At 40.0% G+C, this 25,281-nt stretch overlaps 1 protein-coding gene across 2 annotated transcripts; it reads left to right on the forward strand.

Moving 5' to 3' along the window:
- The first annotated feature begins 642 nt into the window (after positions 1-642).
- Positions 643-24,335, forward strand: HMGN3 (high mobility group nucleosomal binding domain 3). Of its 2 annotated transcripts, none has more exons than XM_030945377.1 (6): positions 643-847; positions 15,246-15,296; positions 19,357-19,386; positions 20,034-20,081; positions 22,401-22,473; positions 23,023-24,335. In XM_030945377.1, the coding sequence occupies exons 1-6, from the start codon at positions 833-835 to the stop codon at positions 23,034-23,036; spliced, it is 231 nt and encodes a 76-aa protein (XP_030801237.1). In that variant the 5' UTR covers positions 643-832; the 3' UTR covers positions 23,037-24,335. The 2 variants fall into 2 exon arrangements, with proteins under 2 accessions (XP_030801237.1, XP_030801235.1); XM_030945375.1 differs by having other exon boundaries at positions 665-847; positions 22,401-22,514.
- Positions 24,336-25,281: the final 946 nt, after the last annotated feature.

Consider the following 25,281-nt stretch of genomic DNA (forward strand, 5'->3'; position numbering starts at 1 on the left):
TGGGTTTCGTTCTGCTTCTTCTGCAGGTACTTGAGAGGGATCTCTTAGTTTCAAGACGTGAACAAGTCCATCACTTTTCTTTTTCTCATTGAAACTCAAAAAAAAGTAGGTGGCATTTGAACTTCAGATAAAGAATTGATTACCCCACCTTGTAATGGAGTGTTTTTCTCAGTGGCACTGGTTTGTCTTACTAGTAATTTAGCTGGGCAATGTAATGAGGAGACCTGATACAACAGCATGCTTGTATCTGGAGCACGAATGGATGTACACGGCAAAACAAACCCCCGGGTTGAAAAAGGCTGAACAGTAGCGATGGAGAAAGACTACGGCTGATTTCAGTCAAGGAGGGGAAACCGGAACGTAGCGAGAGAAGAAAACGAAGGTAAATTTAGACAGGCTGAAATAATGCACCTCTGCAAGGACCACTGCAGAGGTTTACGAGCGGATGCTGTTCCCCGTTCGCCGCTCACCGCACGCAACTTGCCCGACGCGCCCAGACCTCCGCCTGGTTCGCCTTCCCGACGGCTGATGGAGCATCCCGGGCCCGTGATTAGCCGCTGCCGCCGGGGCGGGGGGCGCGGCGCCGCCGGGGGAGCCAATCGGGAGCCGCGGCCGCGCCGCTCCGCCCGCCCCGTCGGCGAGGCGGGCGCTGGCGGCGGGGGCTGCCGGGGCGCCGGGGGCGGCGGGGCGGCGCGGCGGGCACCGGGCGCGGGCACAGCTGCGGGCACCAGCCACGCCGGTGTCGCTGCCGCCGCCACCGCCGGGCGGATCCCGCGCTTCTGCCGGAGCTTCTTTCGGTCGCTTTACTTTGGCGGCCCGGAGCAGGGACATTATGCCGAAGAGAAAGGTGAGGCGCCCCGGCTGTGCGGCGGGTCCTGCCTCCCCGGGTGGGGTCGGGGGGGCTGAGCGGCGGCCGGCGGGTGAAACGCGCCTCAGGGGCCGGGGCCGCCCGCCGCTCTCCTGCCGCTGCTCCGTGCTGGGCTTCGCGGATGGCTGCCGAGCCCGGGCATTTTGCTGCCTGTTGCAAGCCCCCTCACACCCCGCCCCGCCGCTCCCCGCCGCCTGTTTACTTTCCCGGTGCCGCGCGGGGCGATGTCGCCCCGCTCCCCGGGGGGTGAAGTCGCTATCACAACTCCAGCCCCCACCTTCCTCCTCCTCCTCCCCCTCCGCCGCCGGGGAGAAGCGCTGCAGCAGCTGCGGCTTCGCCCCTGGCCCCCGCGGGAGGAGTTTCCTGCTCGCAAACTCCGGCGCCGCGGCGGGGAGGAGGCAGCCCCCACCCGGGGCGGTCGGATCCCGCCGCCGCCGCTTCCCGCCGCGCCGGAGCGATGGCTCCGAGTAAAAGGGAGGAGGGGAGAGGCAAGCCATGTTTAAAACAAACTACACCCTTCTCCTCGCCTCCCGCGGCAGACCCGTATGTACCAACTCCGGCGCCCATCCGGGCAGGGCCCCCGGCGGCGGGGGGCGGCGCCTGCCGAGGGAGCGCCCGCGGCCCCCGCCGCGCCAGGGGAGCCGTGCGGGGCTGAGGGGGACCCGCCGCTGGCCGAGTCCTGCTCTCCGGGCACCTCGGGGCGGGCAGCCTGCTCCTCGGGAGGGAGCCGGCCGTGAGACCGCCTTCCCCCAGAGAGAGAAACTTGGGCGGCCCTCGAGCGGCCGGGCTCGGTGCCGTGGGGGCTTTTCCGTGCCTGCCGTGCCCGCTGGAAGCGGAGCCGGGGCTGCGCGGCCGCCGGGAGCGCTCGGCGCTGGCAGAAGGCGGCTGAGCCCGGAGGGTGGCGGCCGGCCCCCTCCGCCCCTGCTGGGCCCCGCGGGTGGCGGCCCAGGGAGGCCCTGCTGCGGAGATCCTCGTCGAGAACTTGCCGCCTGCCTTCCTGGACGCTAACAGAGTGTAACGAGAGACTTGACACTAATACATGCAATGACAAAAAAATTATAGCTGCAGTCCTTTAATTTTAACTAGGTCAACCGAGGCAAGGCAATTTGTGTTTTTCCCAAATGTCACCTGTGACCTCCTAATACACCGTTTCTGGGCAAGGGCTGAAATCTGTTTTAATAAAGTTAGAGGTAGATGATGCCTTCCAGGTAACTTGGTGTTTGCTTGTCCTTTGCTTATTCCTTATGGGAGGTATCAAAATGTCAAATTGTCAAATATGCTACTGAATTATTTATTTCGTAGTTGAGGGCCTCATTCTGGTTCTCAAAATGGATACAGCTGTGGAGTTGGTTGGACTAACTGGGCTTGAAGTCAGTATATGATGGGCCTTTTTTCCATTTGCTCTTCTGTCATTGCACCCTCGCGTGCTTCTGTGCTTTTAGTGCTCTTGCTTGTCACCAGGAGAAACTAGAAAATTATCTTGTGTCCACAGGACCCCCCAACTTTTGAAACCTTGTGAACTTCCTACCTTGTTTACTTTGCTCTTCTGCATTCTTGCACTACAGATGTTTCACGCTGTCCTAAGTGCAGGTAGAGTTAAAGATACTCCTGTAGGTTTTTGTGGTCTTGTGAAATGTTTATTAAGGGAAACTACCTTTCAGTAGTAAGTCCATAAGAAAATTTCTCATTTCTAGAAGATTATTTAAAATAAGTAATAAAAAGATTGTATATGGGATGAGAGCAATGGAGATGAGTTTTGACAGCATGGTAAATTTTATTTTGGTTAGCATTGTAGTGGTAAAGGTTTACGTTTAAAGATTATATACAAAGTGTAGGTTTTGGGAAGCACTCGTTCCAGGGAAAGTGTGTGAATAATGGCTTTGCTTTTTAAGAAAGGTGTAATTGTAGTATTTTACAATAGTCAATTTTATTCCAGAATAACATCCGCAGAGTGAGAAGTTGGTGATGCAGCAGTAACTGAATAATTACGCCAGCCAATTTTGACATGGAGACAAAACCATCACATACAACTTAATAGTCAGTTCTTCTCTTAAAATTGCTAAGGCTTCTAACAGGGAAGATTTTGTAAGGAAATAAACATCAAAAGTCAAAATGAGAAATTTTCACTGTTACAAGGGTAGGTAAAGAAATAATATTGCAGAAAGGGCTTTAATCCACCTGTATCTATTTTTGTGTATTTAGTTATCTAAGCTGGCTGGTTCTTTTTTGTTTGCTTTTCTTTTCATCTCTAATGTTTCTCATCTCTGTGTAAACTCAAGTCACTTGCTTAGTCCCTGGCCCTATGTTCATTATGAATATTATTAACAAAAAAGTGTAAGCTGTCTCCCCTTCTCTAGAGGGCTGTGGCATAGGATATCAGGGTATCAGTACTCATTGCTTGAGGGTCACAGAGAAAAGGAAGAACATACTCTCTGTTGAGATGGTGTTAAATACTGTGATAAAGCAAAAAGGGATTGAACTCTGGACTGCTCCTGTCAGATTTCTGTACCCTTCATCTGTTGTAATAACATGTTGTGGTGTGAGCTTGGCCTCTCTTAAGAAGAATGGTATGCCAGTGTGGGATAAACCAGAATACTTGTTGTGGTATTGCTAGAAAGAATGCCTTGAAATGGCTTGGGGTGTTTTGCTCTTCGCTTGTGTTTGTGGAATTAGCTCTTGGGTCATATTGACAAACTCCTTGACTTTGAAACAGCCCCAATAAAAATATCTCAGTGTTATCCATAAAAGGATGAAGAGCCATTCTGTACCTGATGACAAGGAGAATCGTGGTATGGTCACATGAAAGTGCATAAGCAGACATCAAGATGAATGACAGTTCTCCTGAATGTGCATCATGTATAAGGGACGTAATAGGTTAGGTAATGACTTGTCCAGTATTGGATGGGGAGCCTGTCATTTAGTGGGGATTGCACTCCAAAATGACCCAACTTGTTCTTTAATCTGAATATCTGAATCTATGCAATATCACCTGCATCTCACTTGTTTTGAAAACACTTGGAGTTGGATCAGATATGAGGACTAAGTGCAACCTAAGTCATCTCATTTTTTTATCATTTGCCATCTTTGAATATTGTTATTTTTTAAATAAAATAAAAAATATTGTGGTCTAATTAGCCATTTCAGTTGGTTATTTGTTGGCTCCTTGTAGTCAGGAATGTAGTTTCTGCAGTACAGTTGATGCTGTGAAGATACAGTAGAGACCATCTGGGACAGGTTCCTGTTCCAGTATGCAAATTCACTTTTTTTAAAGTCAAAGGTACTTGGTTATATTTACTGCTGAAAAACAAGCCTGCTGAGTATTTTGCTTGTAATGCAGCTTCTTTAGCAGAAGTCAGAAGGGACCACATTGTTGTCTTATCGTAGTGCATTTAGTTACACGATCACGTGATTTTTTGGTGAGACCCTTACTGATTATTTTGCCAGCCAGGTATCTAATCAATGTATTTTCTAACGTTTGGGGTTAAATGCATGTTCTTACAGGTACTAACCTAGAGCTGCTAAATTCTTATGCTTTTTTGTCTGGACCTAAACTGAGTTCTCTTTGTGAAATTCTTCTATGTGTTTTAAGATTTTATTTCTGAAATGTCATGAATATTCAAAGAGAGTATCAACCATATTTATCCACCAATAGGGGAAATGAGGCACAGAAATAAATTGCTTAGTTGTTGGAATGGTCCCTTTATCTTGAATTCTCAGGTTAAGATGTCTGGCCTGGCATTTTATTCCCACTAATAAGCATCTCCTGCACTTTTGAGTGGCACATTTGTTGTTACTTTGCCAAATTTATCTTCTTGCTTTGTGCTGTGTACATAGTAACTGAGGAACTTGCAATAGTAACCAGTTCTCTAAAATTTTGTTGGAGCAACTTGTATGTGATCAGACAATTTAGTAATGAAGCTGAGGTCCTGCTGGTGACAGCTCTGTTTTGCTTTATCTCTGAATGATCTTCCTGTTGCTTTTTGGTCTGTGGAATGAAGTCTAGGTTTGTGCAAAGCATATTAGCAGCTGAGTTTACGTTCATGGTGCAGCAATATAAAGTATCCTCAAGTTGTGAGCAACTCCATTTCACATCCCTTTCCATGTCCTGATACTTCAGCTGTGATTCAGTCTGCATCAATGTGATATACTATATGTAACATAGTGGATTTTTTTCAAAGGGTCTCTTCATTTTGAAGCTGTTTGACAGGAAAGAAGCTCCAGTGATGTTGTGGGAACCTGCATCTTCCCAATAAATTGTTTCAACACCGGGGCTGGAAGCTCTTTCTCTGTAGCCAAGCCGCTCTTTAGTTTATCCTAGAACACAAGGGAGTCTCTGTGAGACATAGAAATGGGGGAAGTTCTGTATTTCATTTCAGTCTATAGGTGATTATAGAATAGAAAGGAAAAGGGAGTCAGTACCAGATCCAGATGTCTTGGCTGCTGCCCTCTCCCCACTCCTATTCTGTCCACTTCTTTCTCCAGACTTTAACTTGGATTCACTCTGCCTTTGTGCTGGCTGCTTTCTTCTTTCTCCTGGTCCATGAGAATTAAAAGCAAAAGTCAGAGCTCTGAAAAAGGTAGTTTCTCTTTCCACATTTTCTGGTGGGTCACTCCTGGACCATTCAGTAACTACTGGAAAACAGGCTAAGCAGCAGAAGATGCCCTTCTTTGTATCTGTCACTGACATGCCCCTGACTTTGACAAATTTCTGTCTAATATGTCAGCAGAGTCCTCAGGTGGACTTCCACCTTCAGCATGCCTTGCAGGGACAGGTAAAATGATTGCTATGCAGAGATGCACTTTAAATTCAAGCAAGACAAGCAAAACAGATGTGCCAGAGCATCTTAAAGATTGCAGGAGCCTTGTAGTAGAAGGGAGATGGAGGTTTTGCCACTAACAATTTTAGAAATTTTACTGGATTTGTAACTATTGCAGAATTTTAAACCTTGAGGTGTTTAAAAGCAATTAAAAACTGCCTAGTTGGCCTACTTCGAGAAGGCCAACAAAAGCAGTTGACCAGAGTGACTCAAAGGATCTACGTCTTTCATAGAAAAACTAAGCAGAAAAGATCAAAAACTTTTATCTGCTCGTGAAATGCTTGGATACAAAGCAATGTAGCATTGTTCAATGGCACTGAAGAAAAAACATGCTTGAGCAATGCTGCTATGGCACATTGCAGTAAATGAAGTTTACAGGACTATTAAATACATGCAGCAAATATTTTTTGATGTTTTATATTAGAGACTTTTTAACTTAGAGCTAATTATGTAATTTTAGCTATTATTATTGTTGTTGTTGTTATTCAGTTATGGAGATTAGAAGGTCATTGACCAAGGATTTAATGATCTAAAACATTTCTGATAATTTTATACCAGTCTGTAAAGATCTGACTCATTTATTAGCAATTGATGGCAATGTATATAAATTTTCTTTATAGACTACACTAAAATACCATTGGACTTAATAGGCAACCTAAAAATTCCAAAGTTTTCACTGAATTGTCAATTAAAAATTATTTCCCGTGCTTCTTGGGCACGTAAAGCATAGTAGTACAATCTTGTAAGTCATCAACTCTTTGTAAGTCATCAACTTCAAAATTGACTAGGTGCATGTAATCTTTCTGTATATGATAGTTCAACACTCAGATATGGGCAATGTTCTTTTGTGTGCTGGAGTATCAATATTGTTAAGTTTAAAAAATAAAAAAGCCCTGTGTGTAAATGGAATGTAGTTATATGTGTAAGTAGACTATATCTATGCATTATTTAGTTTAAGGTTGCTTTTCTTCTGTGCTGCTTGGAAAACTTCACTTTCTCTGCTGTTTTATACCCAAACAGTAGCTGTGTATAGGGATGGTGTGTTCCAAGATGTATCATTCCTTTAGAGAAGCTGTATGAAGTTGAATTTTGCTTGACAGGATTGTGACATGGTCTTTTGCCTAGAGTGTAAGTAAACCAAATCCAGAGATTTTTCTTGGAAGTTAGCACTTGGTATGATCATCATGGCCACCATCTACTTCCCATTCTTTACCTTCACTAAGCTAGCACTGTGATTTATCCCATGGTCCAGTAGCCAAAATGAGTTCAATATGCTGGAATGGCCTTTCAGGCCATGACTCTTAAGGCTTGTCTGCTGAACAGGTTGGAACATTATTTGGATTTTTTTTTTTTAATTCTGGGTCATTGTACTGATCCAAGTTAGAGATGTGCACAGTGGCACAATGGATGTGTGGTAACCTATTAGAAAGCAGTAGGCTGGCAGTGAGCAGCTGGCTGCATGCAGGAAAGAGGTATGGTCTTATACCAATTTTATTGTCAGCAAAATTGGCAGCGTGGGTCTTCACAGTTTCAACAGCAGTTCAACAGATACTTCTAGCTGATATATACAGGCCAGAAGCAGAAAATCCAGATGCCCATTCCTGTCCTTATTTTGATTTAACCTGTGGGATATCATATTTGTTTGAGGTAGTTTTTGGGCAGACCTGACTGCTGATCTAGTTTTCCATACCATGACACAAAGAGTTAAGCTGGAATTGGCACGAATGATTAGGTGGGGAAGGGCAGAATTCTTAGCAGCAGCCAGGCATTCATCTTTGATTTGATTGTCCCTAACTCAGAGTTTCTAGAGGAGCATTCTTTAATTCATTAGAATAATCAGAGCAACTCAGTACTCAAATTGTACGCTTGTAGCACCAGAGGGAGGAGGCATCAGGCTTGGTTTTTATTTTGTGAGTTTTTACCCCATTGGTGTCTTTGGAAGTTACCAGTTTTTGGAGATACAGCTCCTGTCTTCCAATAGTAAAGAGTGGGTGTTCTTGGTAACAGTGAAAGCTGCAAATGAAAAATGCTATGTTCCCTAAGAACATTGGAATCTGTCTGCAGAAAAGAATTGTGTATGCTCCCATCACTGCCAGCTTTGTTGGGACTGTTGGTATGTTTGCTCATCTCACATAGCTTTCTCCATTGACCTAATGCTACCTGAATTAATAGTAGCTTCTATTATTGCGAATGAAGATCTAAGGACATTTTTACCTCTGCAGTGTTTTGCTCCTCTCAAGCAGAGTTGAGATGTATCAGTGGTCTGTTTGTAGAAGGAAATCATCCTTTATCTCTTCTGCATCATTTCTTCCTTATCCCACCTGTGCCCACTTGGAGACATTTTAATTTATTCTTCTCTTGAAGCTGCATTTTGGTTGCCTGTGAAGCTCTTCATTCTGGCTGTTGTGGTAGAGCAATACTGCTTTTAACCACAGCTGTAATTATTACTGGGATGTGAGAGATGGGTGTATCTAAGGCTTTGTACCAGTTGTGGTTTTGGTACCTGCTATCATCATCTCAGAGGTTTGATGTTCTGTAGTACCAGTTAGCTGAAGCAACAACAAAAAGGTCCTTTTTCTAGATTATTGTGGTTTTTGTCACTGTAATGTCCTCTGGTAGAAGAGGAATTAAACACCTCTTTTCAGTCCTTTACAGTATTTTTGTTTGTCAGAGGTGGCTATTTTAGGGAAACAGTTGTTATTGAAAGTAATTATCTAAATGTAATTTCTATTTTTAGATAATTTTTTTCCAGAAGTACTGTGTGCTAGTTTTACTTTGCAAATCTGATCAGTTCTATTTAAATACAGATTTTGGAACATAATCTTGAAGGTTTAAGAAATTGCCTCTATATGTAGACTTGGATGAGTTCAGCAGCTTCATCTCACTTGCAGAACTGTCATCAGCTTTGAAAGTTAGAGAAGTAATATTAGGGACTGGATTTCATCCATCTTTTTTTTTTAATCTGCCTTTTTTATTTTATGGTGGCAGTAAAATGGTTAAGCAAGTATAGAGACAAGAATCTACTCACTACCTAGCTGAATTTTCACATCTGGTGTTCAGGGGTAGCTGAACAATTTCAAATGCTCGATGCTCTCTGCTCCCATGGCTGATCTGTATTTTTCAAAATGCAGCTGATTACTTCACTGTCTGAAAAGTGAACTGTGTGTCTAATTTTAAATTACAATGCCATATTTTTTTTTAAGTCTGAGCCTCTAAAAACTGCTTTTACGTTTTCACTTTGCCATAGGTAGATGTCATGTTCAAAAACTGACTACAGGGAAGAGAAACTTGGAAGGAAAAATAAAAGCCAAGCCAGCTGTGAGATTTTTAAAAATGGCCTATCGAATATGCAATGTGTTTTCAAAATGAATTTTGCAAAAATGCAATGCATTTTCACTTATATTTGTCAGTCTTTGACCCTCTTTTCAGTGGGAATAGCAGAACCTCAGTCTACAATGAAGGAATTTCCTCTTCTGGAAAAGCACTTATTCTGTCTGGTTTTGGTTATCTGGAAATATCCCAGTCCTAATTTGATTTGCTATCTTGTCTGGAAGCGCATAAAGCCCACAGAAATCACCTGTCTTAAGAATTAAGGAATTTATTAAAATGCATTTTCTGCACCTACTGATTTTATTTAGGGCCAGGCTTTTTGTATTCTTATTTTCTTGTATATTCTTTGAAAATGCATTGCATGTCAACAAGTCACTCTGCTTGGGTTGAATCTTTAAGCAGGAGTGGAAACCTTGATACCTTGATCAGGAAGTGTTTCCCCTGATTTTTGCCAATTAACATGTAATTAGCATACTAATACAAGGGATATTAATGCTTGTCTTTAAATTTAAACCTTTAAGTACCATTCATCCTTTTGGAGCTTTATGATCTTGACATTCTCCCCCAAAGAATTAGAAAATTAGGTATTCTCCTCTTAATAGATATAAGGTGGAGGGATTTAAATTCTAAAAATGACATTTTATAATATTGTAATAATTATTAACAAAAATATTAAAATATTATATACTTAAAGAATAAATACTTAAGCAGCATGGGGGTTTGTGTAGTTGGTTTTGTTTGTTTTGAGGGTTTTTGTGAAAGACTTATTTACATGGCTATACAAGAAAGCCCAACTTCATTTCTTGGAAGAGAGCAAGACAGATATAATTTTGGATAAGTATTTAAAAAATCCAGCCTGCCGCTAAACAGTTTTATGCTGTACTTCCCTTGTGGTTCTGGCAGAATTTTTTTTTTTTTTTGAGTAGCAGCATGCACAGTTTTTTCCTCATCCAGGATCAGACTTTTGGTAGGAAAAAGAAATGAAGCTGTGTTGTGTGAAGACTACCTGATTTCTTAAAGCATTTATTAGGGGGAATTAATTTTACTTGCAAAGCTAATTCACATTGACTTGGCAGTGAGCACTGTTCTATCCACTGAAAACAGATCAAAGAACTAGTTGTAAACAAAGGTTAATGATAAGATGCTGGAGGAGCTAAATGAGGAAACAATAGTTAGGAGGGTATTGCAGGAGTTGGTTAGTGTTAAATTAGTCAACATGTAGTCTTCATTAATCTAAACCAAGAAATAAATAACATTTTAATTACATTTATGAACTAGCTCAAAATTCAGAGCTGCTCTGAGGATAAATAATAAGAAGGTATAGCATGTGTTTAATGCCATGAATGGGGAAACCATTCATGGCATTAAATTTAGTCTAATGCATAGTTAAAAACAAATGAGGGGTAGAAAAATTTTAGGGAAAGAGTGCAATAAACCCTGAAAAAGGCTTCAGATGGATACATCTGCTCCTCTTGCAACGTGCTTTTTTTTTTTTTCCAAGCTTTCACCTTATTTTAGTTGGTGAAAAAAATTGTAGGAGGAATGACCAAAAACATTACATCATGGAAATTGCAGCTGCAAGAGTGAGCCAGGAAATCTATGGGCAAATCCCCTTGCAGGCAGTGTATCAAGATGTGGCTGAACCAAACAGCTTGCAAAGAAGGGAAAAAATGCTATTCAGAATGCTCATGTGCTAGGACAGTTAAGGCTTTCTGCCTTTCTGATTTCTTAATATGATAGTTAGAATGAAATTTGTATCTGCTTTTTTGTTTGTTTTGTTTTCATGGAGGGATGAAAGGACTAATTTCTCTCCCATCAGAGCCAAGGTGTTGAGTTTCGGCTTGTAATAAAATCCTTCAGAGAATGAACCATCTATTTAATTTTATACCGACCTTCTACTGACAGTTACTTCTCACCTACTTGTATTCTCATTTTTCAGGCTTTTTAATGTACTTCTTTATAATAAATCCATTCATAATAGTGCAAACAAAATATTCATCCAGAAGCTGGACATTGCAATTTCAAACGCCTATCTTTGGATTGCTCAAAAGACATCATCGGCTTCACTGCTTTGGATTACTTTACTCTCATTATATACTGTTTATATTTCAGGGGTTTGGTTTAAAAAAATGAAGCTGTATGTTTTGTGGTGCATCTGTACCAATAGCCTTGCCTTAAGAACAGTAAAAACAGGAAATTGACCTGTATTTTCTATTAAATGTTTACTTAAAACAGTTGTCTAGTTTTCTCTTTTCAACCTAACAGTTCTGTAATGATGTTGGCATTGCAGATACTGCAGTATTGCTTTGGTGTGTGGAAACACTGGTTCTTATTATGTATACTTCACAGCTGGTGAAAGAGCTGTGTATACAAATAAACTCAATGTTAATATTCCTTCAGGGATTTTTTAGCATTCTCTACCATCTATTAATATTCCTTTGTTTTTTCCAAGCCACTCAAAATAATTTTCTAGATTGGTCTTAAAAATAGCTGGGGTAAAAGCGAGTGGAAAAATAAAAGCCAATTGCTGATAGGCAGTCTTAAGGTTTGAGAGTTATGCAGCTGTGACAGATCTTGCAAAGCTTAGCTACAGCTTAAGTTGCAATCTTATTGCCAATATTTAGTGCTAATGGTGTATGACACGATGTGTGGTCATCTGAACCTAAAACTTGCTTGTAATTCAAATGTCAAAAGCATATTTAGACATATTTAGATATTTAGAGATGGCCAGTCATCTTCTTTCCTTGTGTCTACCTCCACGACGAAAAAAAAAATCACTGTTGTCTGTGTCCTTATTTGCTTTATTTATGTTTTGTCTCTGTAGGCATCCATACAATATCACAGACGGCAGGCCTATAGGGACTGCTTTATAAATATAATACAGACATATGATGGAGTACAGCTGAAGAATTACTGAGGCTGGGGTGCTGCCCTTGTCAAGTGGTTCAGGGCTTGTATTCACCTTGGATTTTGCAGCACAAAACTTGCAGTGTGGGTATTCCTGCTCCTGCCTGGTTTAGGATGTACAACACTGTATCCGGGGTGCATTTTAATGTGGCTGAGGTGTCATGTGAAATATGGTGAGCCGTTGCATTAGGTCATGAGGAAAAACGTGCCAAGGGGAGGGGTTACTTAGTACATTTTGTTGCTTTGAAACCAGAGGTTCTTCAGTAGTTTGTCACTAGGACAAAAAATGGGGGAAGGGTTCCTGTGGAAGAGTTAAGGGAAAAAGGTTTTGGTGGTATCTACATAAAAGTCCTATGACTCCAGATAGGAGTGCAGTCTCTGCTTGTGGCATGCCAAGTTCTTTGGGAACTATGCTTGGCTTAAATCCATTTGTGTATAAATCTCTCTTTTCCCTGGGGAGAGGAGAAAGGAGAAAGTATTGCAAAAACCGGTATGAAGAACCACATCAGCTGGGACTCATCAGAACTCATAGAGAGGAAAATAAGTTTCTGTTCCTCTTTTAACAAATACATTGTAGCCATATCTGACATGTATGTTTTTTTGGTGTGTCTATCAGCTGCAATACACAGAATAGATGGAGTCCCAGGCTGCCTGCAGCTGCCCCATGCCACTGCATTCTTGTCTGTTGTACTGACTGAATTGTTTGTGCAGCTGTGCAGTAAAATGATTCTGCTGGAGCAGGGAAGACTATATATTTATAATTTGTTTATATGTTATAATATTTATGCATTTGTTTAAGCAGCAGGCTATTTTTCAGCTGGATCAATTACCTTACCTGTGACATGGCCTCCCATGCAGCTCTGCCAGCCTAGTGGGGAGCTAGGGCCGGGAGGATGAGCCCAGCCACCAAAGGCCTGGACTTGCAGAGAGGAGGGAGCAGGAAATGGAAATGAGAGCCTGTCAGAACCCCTTGCTGCTTGTTCACACCTCTGAAATTACTATTATTCTCCATGGAGAAAAGTTATGTGGCCTTCAGAATTGCTGTTGGATTTTCTAACTTGGGAGGGCTGTGAGAGCCCAGTGCTGGGCTCATTAATTATCTAACTTAATTGAAGTATGTTATGTAATATATCACAGTAGTTAGTATACAGAGGTTGTGGTTGCATTAAGAGTATTTTAATATGATTTTTCCCCCTCTGGTTAGCCTCATGAGCAGTTTTTTTGATCTGTTTTCTAGCAGTAGTATTGGCATCTATCAGACTGCCCTGTCTGACAGAAATATGGGAGAATCCTCTTTTGTAAGTGTTAAAGAGAATGGGGTAAATTACTGTGTGTTAACTGTGCAGTGTTGCGGGTAGAGAGTTAGCCCTCGTGCAATTCCTGCAAGGCTGTTGGCATGTCACAGTGCCATCTTGGGATAGTTTAGCTCTCTCAAAGCTCTATGATTCCTAAAAGTGAAGCAGGGTAAATCAGCCTGATTGTGGAGTGTCAGTCAACTTTGTTTAGCTTATGAAGAGTTTTTTGGCTTGGCTTCCAAAGGAAATGGATTATGCCATCTTTCTGTCCCTACCCCTGTAAATCTAAAGTCTCTTGACCACTGCTAGGAAAAGATTATAAAATCTCAGAGAATTTCCATGTAAATAGGTTCTGCCAAGGACAGGAAGGATGCTATTTGAGTTCCCTCTTGGGGAAAGGGTGCAGCACAAGTTTGTTAGAATTGAGAAAATTCATATGGGAGAAACCTCTTATGAACTCATAGACAACAGAAAAGCTCTACCCAGAGCATATCCTGTATTGTGAGTCGAAGAGCAAAGTTGTAGAACGCAGGACTTTGTTTCTGACAGGAATAATGGAATAGCTTGTTTTTGTTTTCTTTGTGACTTCTGATGCTCCCAGCGTCACAACATCAAGCTGTAGTAACTCCTTGGTAACCAAACTGAAAGACTTTTAGAAATGCAAACCTGAAACGATCCTGCAGGTGACTGGTGAGGCTGCAGTTGCATAGGGAGCAGTCAGGCTCCATTTTGGATGCCTGCCTGTTGCTATTCTGAGTTGCTCTACGCTGTGCGATGCTGCTTAACTTCCTGCTGTTTTCAAGCTACTTACATGATCATTCCTCGGCTTTTTTTTTAAAGCAGCTGCTCTTGTGGCATGCTTTCTTTCTGTCGGGAGAGTGCACAGTAACAAAGGCACGTTTTATTCCTGGTGGGGGGATGTCTTTCTCTAAGTATGTTAGAGCCCAATGCCAGGAGAAGGCACTGGTCAACTGCTGCAAACGAGCCGGTCATTTTGGCTGCTCCAAACCACAGCTCTCTAACTCCCAGACATCTTGTGTCAAAATCTGTGAGGAAGTTTGAATTAAGATTGAAATGGAAAGAAAAGGGAAAAGATAACTAGTCTGCTTCCTTACTGATTGTAAAACGAAACAACAACCAAATTGCCTTCTCTGCTGCCTGTAAAATGCCTTTTTGAAATATGCCATTCTTGTAGATCTGCTCTAACTGCTGCTGCTCACTCTTTATCCAGGAATTGCTTGCTCCTGCCTAGAAACACAAATGTTTACAAAATGTGAAGTTATGCATCTTGAGTTGTAAACAAAAGAGAAGCTTGATTTTCACCTGCCCTGCCTTCTTTATTTAACCAACCTTTCTCTAGTACCTATGCAAAATTAGTTTTACAGCATTCAAGCTGATACTTTGTTCTTGAGAAGATGCATGTTTGTCCCAAGCTTTTCTGTCAATATCTCAGTATTTTACTGATATATGCTCTTCTGAACAAGGAGGTGATATGATGTAAGGATACTTTTAAAACTTCCAGCTGAGTGAGGCTGAGAGGAAAAAGGAGTAAAGAAGGTAAAGAAATCATTCATTTCAGTCATGCTGTATTTTTTTGGTGCATCTCACTGCATCACATAACAGGTTAAATTCATGTTTGGGGAAAAAAATGTGTTAAATTTCTTGGGGATGTCAAAAGCCATCATAGAGCAAACCTCAGATTTCTAGTTCCTACTGTTGTGCTACCAACAGCTGATGAGATGGAACTTCCACTGGAGCCTGAGGATGCTTTAGTTAATGGGATGTAGGGAGTCTGAGGGATGGTGAGTGATATGATGTGTATGTACCTGGTTCTCAGTCCTCAGCTGGTTTGGGTAAGGAGTCTGGTTTGAGTACAATGCTGCTTGTACATACAAATGCAGATTTGTCAGGCTGCTTTAAGTTGTTGCAAATGAAAGAGCAGTCAGTCTTCACCATAGTCTTTGTTTTGCTGTTGTCTGCCTGCTTTTAAGTCTGTCATAAAAACACTGATTTAATATTTTGTTTCAGTCTCCAGAGGGTGCTGAAGGCAAGGATGCAGCAAAAGTAACTAAACAAGAGGCAAGTATATATATATATTTAATTTGTTTTGGCATGTAATTAATAATTGGAGATTTGCAGTCATGTGTATCAGAAGATTATGTATTTCTCTGGCACTTCTGGTGAGCTGTTTTCAGTGGGAATAAAGACAGTAAACCACATTTTTACCCTGTCTGGCTTGATTTTGTCTTGGTGTACTGAGGATTTATACAACTTATTAGTACACCAAATAAATTTGAGAAAGTTTTAGGGCTTTCATAGACAAACTCTGGTGGATCTTGTGGTAGTAGTGTAGTATGTTACTGCCTGGAACTGTTGCTCTGTCTTTAGTGGGTTGGCAGAAGAGGGTTAATGCACACACCTCAACCAGTCTGCTTCAAAACTATTCTTAGCTTAAGTGACTGATGGGAGAGTGTCTTGAATTAAGATACTAGACTCTAAACTGGAGAAGCTGACACATTTGTGTGTTTTCTTTGACTGGATTTGTTTAAAGGACACAGTACATTCTGTTAGAGAAGACAGCCGGTGATATCTTGGTATCTACAATAAAGTTTGCTAGTTTGTTTGTCATAGCCCTTAATGTGAATTTTAAAAAACAGGTAAAGAATTAGGAGAATTTTTTTCTTAGGTTCCCTTCTTTTGTAAACCAGGACCTTGAGAAGAATGGGGCAATATTTAATTGCTCTCTTTGTAAATCTTGTAGCATATTTGATCAGGAAAATAGCAAGTAAACAAATGGCATGTGCTATAGTTTACTTGCATGTAAAGAGAACTTTTTCATAAGGCTCCCCAAGCAGGATCTTAAAGAAACTAGCTAGTGTTGAAGATCTTTCTAAGAATTCCTAACATATAAACTTAGGAGAAGAGAATGGAGGAGTGAAACTTAATTTCATAAAGGAGGAGATTATCAGTGGAGTATTGGATTTTTTGGGGGGCTTTTGCTGCTGAATATATTTGTTAATGATCTCTAGGAGAAAAAGTACTAAAAAATTTACAAAGTTTGCTGAAGTCTGCAAAAATTGTCAGAGTAGTCAGAAGTGAGAGAGGCTGAGAAGGCTGTTATGTCATTGACAAATAACTGAGCAATAAAATATCAGAAGAAATTCAGTATGGAGAAATGCAAATTAATACACGGAGAGAGGAAGACCCAGTGGTGGTCACTAAGCTGTTAATCAGGGGAGAGATTGTAAAATCACAGTGAATAGTTACTAGAAAATGTCAGTAGTTCTAAACAGAAAGCAACTAGAACACAGGAAAAAATGCCAGAGGAGAGAGTAAACGTCAGTGTACCACAAGATTAATTTTTGTGCTCTCAGATAAGGGAATACTAAATGAAGCTCTCCTGATAGAGGCCATGATAGAATTAAAAGGATACCAAGTACAGTAAAATTACATAAAAATACAGGGACAAATAGAGGATGTACAGCAGCTTTAACAAAAAGGTAAACAACCCAAACTGAAAAACCAAACAACACAGTTTTTCTAGGATTATTCATCTTTTATATAATGGAGGTGTGATAAAATAATTAGTAACACAAAGAAAGGCAGTTAGGGAATTACTCTTCATGAAAGCAGTAAATAAGAGGAATCTAGTGGAGGTAAGAGGCAAGAAGTTATAAGGAGAGACAGCAGAGGATGAAGATTTTGCTTTTTGTTTTCCACATGGTGCATAATCCCCTTATGGAACTCATTGACGTGGGATGTTATGGAAACTGAAAGTGTAAATGAGTCCTATATTATTAAACAGATTTGTCTAGAAAATAACCCTTGGGGACTATTTAAACACATGATGTGATTATGATATCCAGATTGGAGAGCTGGCAACTTCAGATTGCCAGAAGCTGGTGCAGTGGGAGCATGCACAGAGTTGTTCTGTCTGCTCCTTTTCATAGACCCTTTCCATAGATGTTTGCTAGTGGGCTTGTGTCAAACAGGCTCTTGGGCAAGCTGCTAATTCCTGGGTTAGTACAGCTGTTTGGAGGGGACAGAGGTTCCCAAAGCAAATGAAAATGTGACCTTTGCTGACTTGGCTCTAGTTCCCTCCTTATAATCAGACAACACAAAAATACATACAAACTCCAAATTAAAATTATTTAGCTGTCAAGCATTTTTGAGGACCTTATGGTTTTTGCTGGCTTTCTTGTGGCAAACAAGTCATAAGAAAGTCAGGAGGTAGGGGAGAGAATTATAACTTATCTAAATCAACATATTATCCTTTAAAAGGTAGATGCTAGCAAAACATTTCAGTTCCTAAATGTTAAAGGGATAGAAATAATTGTTAAGAAAGCAGATTTGTAAAAGATGATCTCTTGAGTTAGGGGTTCTTTGATTACCTGACCAACTGAAATGTTTTGTTTATCCTGTTGTAAAATAATGGTGGGCTGCTTCTCTGGTGGTTGATATGTTAAATTGCCAAGTGAAGAGAGGTTTACCTTTTTGCTGTTAATGATGCATAAATATTTCATAGCTGAAAATGTCTAGGTATTTTTTTTACTTCTATTTTGCTGGATGCAGATTTGAACTATTCACTACTGCTTTCCACTAAGAATTCTTGAATGGCTCCAACGAACACAAATTACAGCATTCTTCAGATATTAACAAGGGCTTTTTCCTGTTGCAGGATGTGCCGAGCCATGTTTTTTCAGCTCAGCTTAAGTGCTTAATATGTAATTAGAAGTATTTTTCATTCTCTTTTCAAGCTGAGTTATGTTGGATATTTGTTGCAGTTTAGTTGTCCCTTTATTTTGGTCACAGGTGTAATTCTCATTTTATGAGTAGACCAGACTTCAGCTCAATTTATTAACCATGCTGTGTAACTGGGTGAATCTGTTTTAATTAATAAAAAAATATTTTGAACGAGCTAACAAGTATTTTTAAGACTTCCGTAATAAATTTATGACAAAAAGCAGGATGAAATAAAATCTGACAAGGAAAATATGTTGAAGTGATAAAGAAAGCTGGAGAGAAGCAGAATGTCTGGCTCAAGTCTTGCCTTTTGAGATTTGTGTTTAAATAGAAGAAATAATTTTTCTGTCTCATCCTGCAGCTGTCTTTGTGCACCTGGACTCTCTGAGCAAGTGTGTGGAGAACTGAGGAAGTGGAAGGACTTAGTTTCATGTTTTGAAATTTTAGCACTCTGATGTCCTCTAGAGAAGGATGTTAACTTTATTCAGCTATTCATCAGATGGGATTTGTGCCCACTATTACAAGTAACATCTGCTAGATTTTAAAAACATCATGCTAAGTCTGTATGAAAAAGGTTCAGTCCTTTGCACAGGTAGTCAAGCTTACTGGATTTGTGAACTTTTCACAGACCAGGAAGAGACTCAGAAGTAGTTGTAAAAGGGGTGTAAGTAGTTGTAAAAGGGGTGTGTATGAGGTATTAAACTTTGTGGAGCTTTTGGTGCCTTAGAATTTTAGCTTTTATATTTTCCATACATTTGCAATCCTGCAATTCTTTAGTGTATAACCCTAAACTGCATATAGGGTGTTAGCTACTACTTTCCAATTTTGGTCAGACAAAACAATTCCTCTCTAGGCCTGGAAGTCAAGGACACCTCGCTGTCTCAGGCCCAGAGAGATGTAAACAAAAGTGAGTTGGGAAGGAGCAAACTTGGAGTAAATTACTTCATTACCTGAAGCTGTAATTGGAAGATTAACCCCCAGTATGCAAATGGACCAGACCTATAAAAGTATGAAAACCCCTGGCCTGTCATCCATTTTGTGTGTAGCCCCTGGGAGGGCTTTATCTGCCCGAAATGTACCTGAAGGCCTACAATAAATATAACAGCTCTTTACTCCCTTAATTTTGTCTGACTTCTGTTTTTAGGTAGTCCCAAAGAGGGCATCAGTTTAGATGGTATAATTCCTGCACAACTTTTATTTCTAACTTTCACATCACGTGTCCCTTTAAAATTTTGAGTGTCCAAGGTGAGCGAGATGTGAACTCTGTTTGGCAATAGACACATATTTTAATAGATGCATATTTTATGCTGTCCTATGGAATGACTGATACTATGATGCTTTGGATATTTTTTCCTGTAAGCCTGTAAAAATGTTCTTTTTTTTTTTTTCCCTGTAGCCCACAAGACGATCAGCAAGACTGTCAGCTGTAAGTATGTGTAGTACCTCCTGGTATATTCTTTTCTAAGCACATATGGTTTCTCAGACCAAACAAGTTCTTTACATTTTGCTTGATTCCATTTTTATTCTTGCAAGGGATATTTAAGAACTCTATCAATGAAGTTATCTTTGTTTTCTTGGTTTCAGGTTTTCAGGTTGTTCTGACAAAAGATATATTTCCCCACTTCAGTGCATAACTGTCTGTTAGGTGCAGTATTGACTTTATTTCATTTTGCAGGCTGATGTTAGTTGTGGAAATGCAGCTACTTCTCTGGAAAGGAGAAGGAGCTGTGTTTCAAGGACTTCATTTGATGCCACTGCTAGCACTTGGTTTTATTTCCTCTTCTCTGTTAGAATATAGCTGATGGGGGATTTTTTAATAGTTACTACTAATCTCAGTATTTTACTCGTAGAGTGACCCCCAAGTTGCTTTCAGTTCTAGATGAGTGAGTTAATGCAAATAGGTGTGTTCAGAGATGAGGTGCATTTGTGCAGTAAGGTTTTTCAGACCTTTTTAGATGCATACTATTGAGCAGGAAGTAAGGGAAGGTGTAGGGTGGGGGGGACACAGGGTGTGGAGGAGGCTGGCTTCTGGTGATGTGTCTAACATGTTGTGCAACTAAAAATGTTTTATAGAAACCTGCTCCACCAAAACCTGAACCCAAACCAAGGAAAACAGCAAAGGTAAATACTCCTTCTTTTTAGTTACCATCGTTTTAGCCAATAGTAAGCAAGTATACTCCTTCTTTATGTTGCAAACAGTTCAATTCACAGCTTTTTTTTTTGAGGCATGGGCTTCCCTGCCCTCTCTGCAGCTCCCTGCCCCCCCTCCCTGGAAGAAAAACGCAAATTAGATCATTCTTTTCTTTCTGTTCCACCCCTTCCTGGCCTCATTACTGGCCCAAAGAAAATGTCTTGCCTGTTTGATATGCAGACCATGTTAGTTTGTAGTGAATTGCTAGTTTTAGAAGAATTTTTACCTTTACTACACCTTTCCTGAAAAGTACAGGCTTGGTTGAGTAAACTCTTCCTGAGACCTAGCAATTTCTACAAAAGCATTTGAGATTACTCTGTATCATTCTGTTTCCTTGTCTAGAGGTGCAGTACTTCATTTTGTACTGAGAAACTCTTATCTGTTCTTGAAGCCTGGCTGCTGCTGAGAATGCACAATTATAATTAAAGGTGAAATTAAATATATTTAAATTGAATAGTTTGGGTTTTCTGGGCCAGTTACAGTCAAATTAAAATCTTATTAGTGTTTGAAAACCTTTTCAGGATTTTTGCATATAAATCATGTACTTCAGAAACTGTAGATTTATTTGTGCCTAAGGGGAATGTTGAATAAGAGCAATTGCTTTATTGGGGGAAAAAAGCTTCCATGCCGGACACTGCGTCTAGCACTCCTCACACTTCCATTTTTCAAGTCCTTTTATTGTCATCTCAGTTGGGCAAGTGCCAGGATACAAAGTCCACATGTAAAGTAAAACTCCGACTTTAAACACTGTTTGATTTATCATATAAAATTACCAGTAAATCTTGCTGAGTCTATCCTGCTCTCCCCTCTTAAAAAGAGTATTAATAAAGAAGGGAATGTGACAGCTTCTGTAGCTTCACATATGTGTGGGTTGAGCTCAGTGTCATGGACCCAGTCTAAGTTGTGTGAGATACAATTTGAAGCTTATTTTGGGTGACTCAAATCCTTTATGATATTACTGTAAGTAACTTTTTAGTACAGTTATCTTTTTTTTCCAAACCCTAACTGGATCATATTTTAAGGAGTATATTAATCTTGGTCTCCTCAACAGAAAACAGCAAGTGTATACTCTGAACCTGCTAGTAAACAATGAAAGATGGTGCAGATTTCAGATAATTTTTATTGTTAAAAGCTTGCATGTTACAAATTTGCTAAGTCAACTCCTTAGTTTGTTCTTTTGTAGGTGAAGAGTTATAACTGTGTTCATATCGACTGTAAGCTTCCAAATTAAGCTGCTATGTAACATTGAAGCTGAGGGGTGGAAGGAGTAATTCAGCTGCCCTGGAACTGGGATTACTGAATTACTGATCTCCTCACTGTGCCACTCCTGTATGGGCATCAGTGGGGAAGGGTAGTAAATGAAGGAAGGCAGACATTAATATCCCTGTTCACAGCTATTATTGCCATTTACGTGGAGAATTTAGAGCAAATGATTGCATGGAAGATATCCAGTGTTTATCAGAACTACTTTAAGTACTAACATAAAATAATAAATGCAATACCATTTAAATTTTATCCCATTGGACTTTAAATACTTAACTTATGTTTCTGCTAACCTTTAGATCACAAATGTAAACAAGTACATAGAGAAAGGATTTATAAAAAATATTGGACTTCAGCATAGAAATTAAGAGCAAATCTGAAAATGAAATTGTGGCTGTTAGAATAATTCCTTTTGATAAATTCTTTGCTTTGTGTTGCTGCAGATGGACTTTTATCAGTTTGCCTCCCTAGTGTGTTGGCTGGTTCTTTCCTTGACATGGAATGACCATCACAGATGTTATCAAAGTAACAAAAGGACAGCCAGCAAAAAGCTTAATTTTTAAAATCTAATTTAATATTTTATATTAATTGAAAGTGTAGTGCTGTAGTTAGACAAACAGTGTGGTGTTTGTGTTTGGCTGAGTAAGCTTTCAATATACTGTAATTGCATTTGTTCACACAGATATCCTGTATATACCTCATAGGACAGCCCTACCGAAGTCATCTGGCAGGGTTTTGTATCCCTGAAAAAATTAGCAGAAAAACTAAAGAAGCAGACACCACCATTTTCTAGAAATGTTGAGTCTCTATGTAACTTATGTGGGTTTATAGTTTTCAGGTAGCCTTTAGATGGTTTTCTGTTTCAGTCCAGCACATGAAGCTTGCCAAGACTTGCTGATTAGTTCATGTGAAAGTTGTTTTGATGAAGATGCAGGGTTCTGGCTACTCATACAAGGTCTATGGCCATGTTTTTAATCTTCTGTCAGAAGGAACCTGGAACAAAGGCCAGCAAAGGTGCTAAAGGGAAGAAGGATGAAAAGCAAGAAGCTGCAAAGGAAGGTACTACACCATCTGAAAATGGTGAAAATAAAGCTGAAGAGGTACTTTCCACACATACCTCCTGCTGATTGAATCAGTGTTGTTTAATTATTCAGCCTTTCAGACATTGTTAGCATGTTCATAATGTTTCTTTTTATTGCCCATAATGTTATTGCAGATTCTCATCTCGCTCAACTGTTAGTGTTTCAACATCCAGAGGTGCCCCACCCAGCACACTGTCAGTAAAAGGGCAGATTGAAACAGTGAAAGTTAAGGGTGCGGTAGAGCATTCAGCATGTGTGCAGTGGATAGGAACAGGTGGTAGTGTGGTGCTTTTCAGTGTGAACCGTGGAAGCTGACAGGTAAGGCTTGTATTGCTTTTGAAAAGCTGGGACCCATGAGTTGAGAAAAGTGTGTGACTGTAAGTGTTCCGGTTGTGTAGATATCCTATGGACACAGGTTTGGAGCTGTTGCAAGTAAGAAATCCAAGGAGTAAGGATAGCTTGGGTATTTAGGTACCTAATAGCATTTCACTATAGTAATTTAGTTTCTTTCTTTTTTTCTCCACAGGCTCAGAAAACTGAATCTGTAGGTGACAAGAATGAATGAAATACCATGAAAATTTTGGGTTGATTTTATGTACCTCTTGGACAACTTTTAAAAGATATTTTTATCAAGTATTTTGTAAATGCTAATTTTTTTAGGACTATGATAGTTGACATATTAAACTGTATATGAACATTTCCCTTCTCATAACAGTGCTTTTAGAAATTCCCATTGTTGCCAAGTAATATAAATATCAACTTAATATTGCAAGGTATGTGTGAAATTGGATCAGCATTCCATACACTTGCTTTAAGAAATTATGTCTTGTGCATATGGTGATGTTTTTACTGTGTGTATTGGAATTTTTCATGCAGTTTTTCTAGAGCAATAATCAGTGGTGCTTTTGTACTTAGGTTTTATGTGATTTTAATGAAACATGGATAGATGTGGCCACCTGCTGACTATTTTGGGTTCTTTTAATGGATTAAAATAAAAGGTCTCCTTGCCCGCAAAACTAAAGACTCCTAATGTTTTCTCTTAATCTGAGGAATGCCATACTCACATCTTTGACTGTTACAAGGCAGACTAAATTATTTAGTAACAGTTGTTTTGCATGCAGTGTGTTTGCTTTTTTTTGCTGATGTCTGATTGAAAACCACGCACACAGGAGCAGCAAACTGGGATTTTCAGTGGCCTACAGTTTAGGGGATTTACAGATAAATTCTTCATAGATACATTCACCAGATACACTGACACAGGGTGAGTAGAGTTGCCATACTCTGACAGGATATTGTGTCTTCAGTGAGCTATCAGTACAGAACAAATTGCTTGATTGATAGAGACGTACAGTAATTTAAAAGTAGCTTTGTTTCTCCCCACTCTCTTTTCATTAATGTGCACTGTAGTCTATGGAAACCTTTCTTTCTATCTGTAGCCTTGAGTTTAATATAAATAGTAATTACTGTTCTTCAGCTGAGGACAGTTGTTAATACATTGAAATCGCTGTTAAACAGTGCTATATATTTGGTACCTGGTGGAAGTGGAACAATGAAAACTGATTTTGAGGTAATTGTGGTGATGTGGTGGATTAGCTAATGATTTTTTTAGTGTCCATGTTTCAACTCTGCAGCTCATTCTAAGTACCTTTTATGATTTTTCTCCTTCTCTTTTCTCTAGGGGTCCTGGTGTTTCTATTGTTACTTCTGGGATGGGAGGGGTGAAAGAAAAGATGTTCCCTGTTCTTCGGTAGCATTGATTTGTATTGCTCAAGTGGTAGCCATTATGTCTGAGGATACCTTTTGCTTGTTTGAGTCAATAAATAAATGACTGTTGCCTGACCTGTCGTTCTATTTGTTCTTTGGGAAGAAGTCTCTAGTTGCCTTTTTAAATTAAAACCAAAAAGAAGCCAAGCATATCTACACTTGAAAATTCAAGCTTGATTGCCAAAACTCTCTCTCCTAGCTAGAATAAGAGTTAAGACCTGCATTGATATAAATGTCACCTACACTTTTATGATAGGCTTGCTACACCCACAGAAGAGGAGGCTGTTCTCTGCAGCATGAACTTAGTTTTGTTAGAAAATTTAAATCAATGCTCTGCTTTTGGTGATGGAAGGGAGAGGGCTATAACAGAAACTGTAGACAATGAGAAGGGAAGTCCTTAGTGTTACCCAGCAATATGTGTTTGGTAATCATGCACATTACTTCTGATTTGCTTTCTGATGGACTCTGTTGAAAATCTATTAGAAATTATGGTTGTGGGAAGTTGAACCATCTGAACTCTTTCACAGAATCATCGAAGTGCTATTTGTAAGCATTTTTTCAATTTATGAGTTTCTTGTCCCTCTATGTGTATGTATATATACTCTGATCATTTTGTGTGGATCATCAAGAGTTTAATTGCCTAATCCTATCTAGACGCTTGAAGCTCTTGAAATGACCCTTTTTACTTAGACTTTAACTTAGGCGTGAGCATCAGAAGACACTTCTCTGGACAGTCTTGTTTAAGGAGAGCTCTTTTAATAAATGGTTAAAAGGTGGGCAAAAGTTGGGTCCTTAAACTAATTGCATCATACCTTGACCTAGTAATTTTGGCACAAAATTCTTCTGTTGTCCCAGCTGGATTAGGAGATTCAGGTCAGTGCCAGAATTCCATTGGAAGCACTTAAGAAAAGATCCACTTGGCTAAAGGGCAGTGAAACACACTACCCTGCTGATTCACTTAACATTTCTGATTTTTCAAAAGTGCTTTGTAAATGTCATGCTTACCTATATTTTTTCTCTA

Source organism: Camarhynchus parvulus, chromosome 3 (assembly GCF_901933205.1).
Source record: "Camarhynchus parvulus chromosome 3, STF_HiC, whole genome shotgun sequence".
Taxonomy (NCBI): domain Eukaryota; kingdom Metazoa; phylum Chordata; class Aves; order Passeriformes; family Thraupidae; genus Camarhynchus; species Camarhynchus parvulus.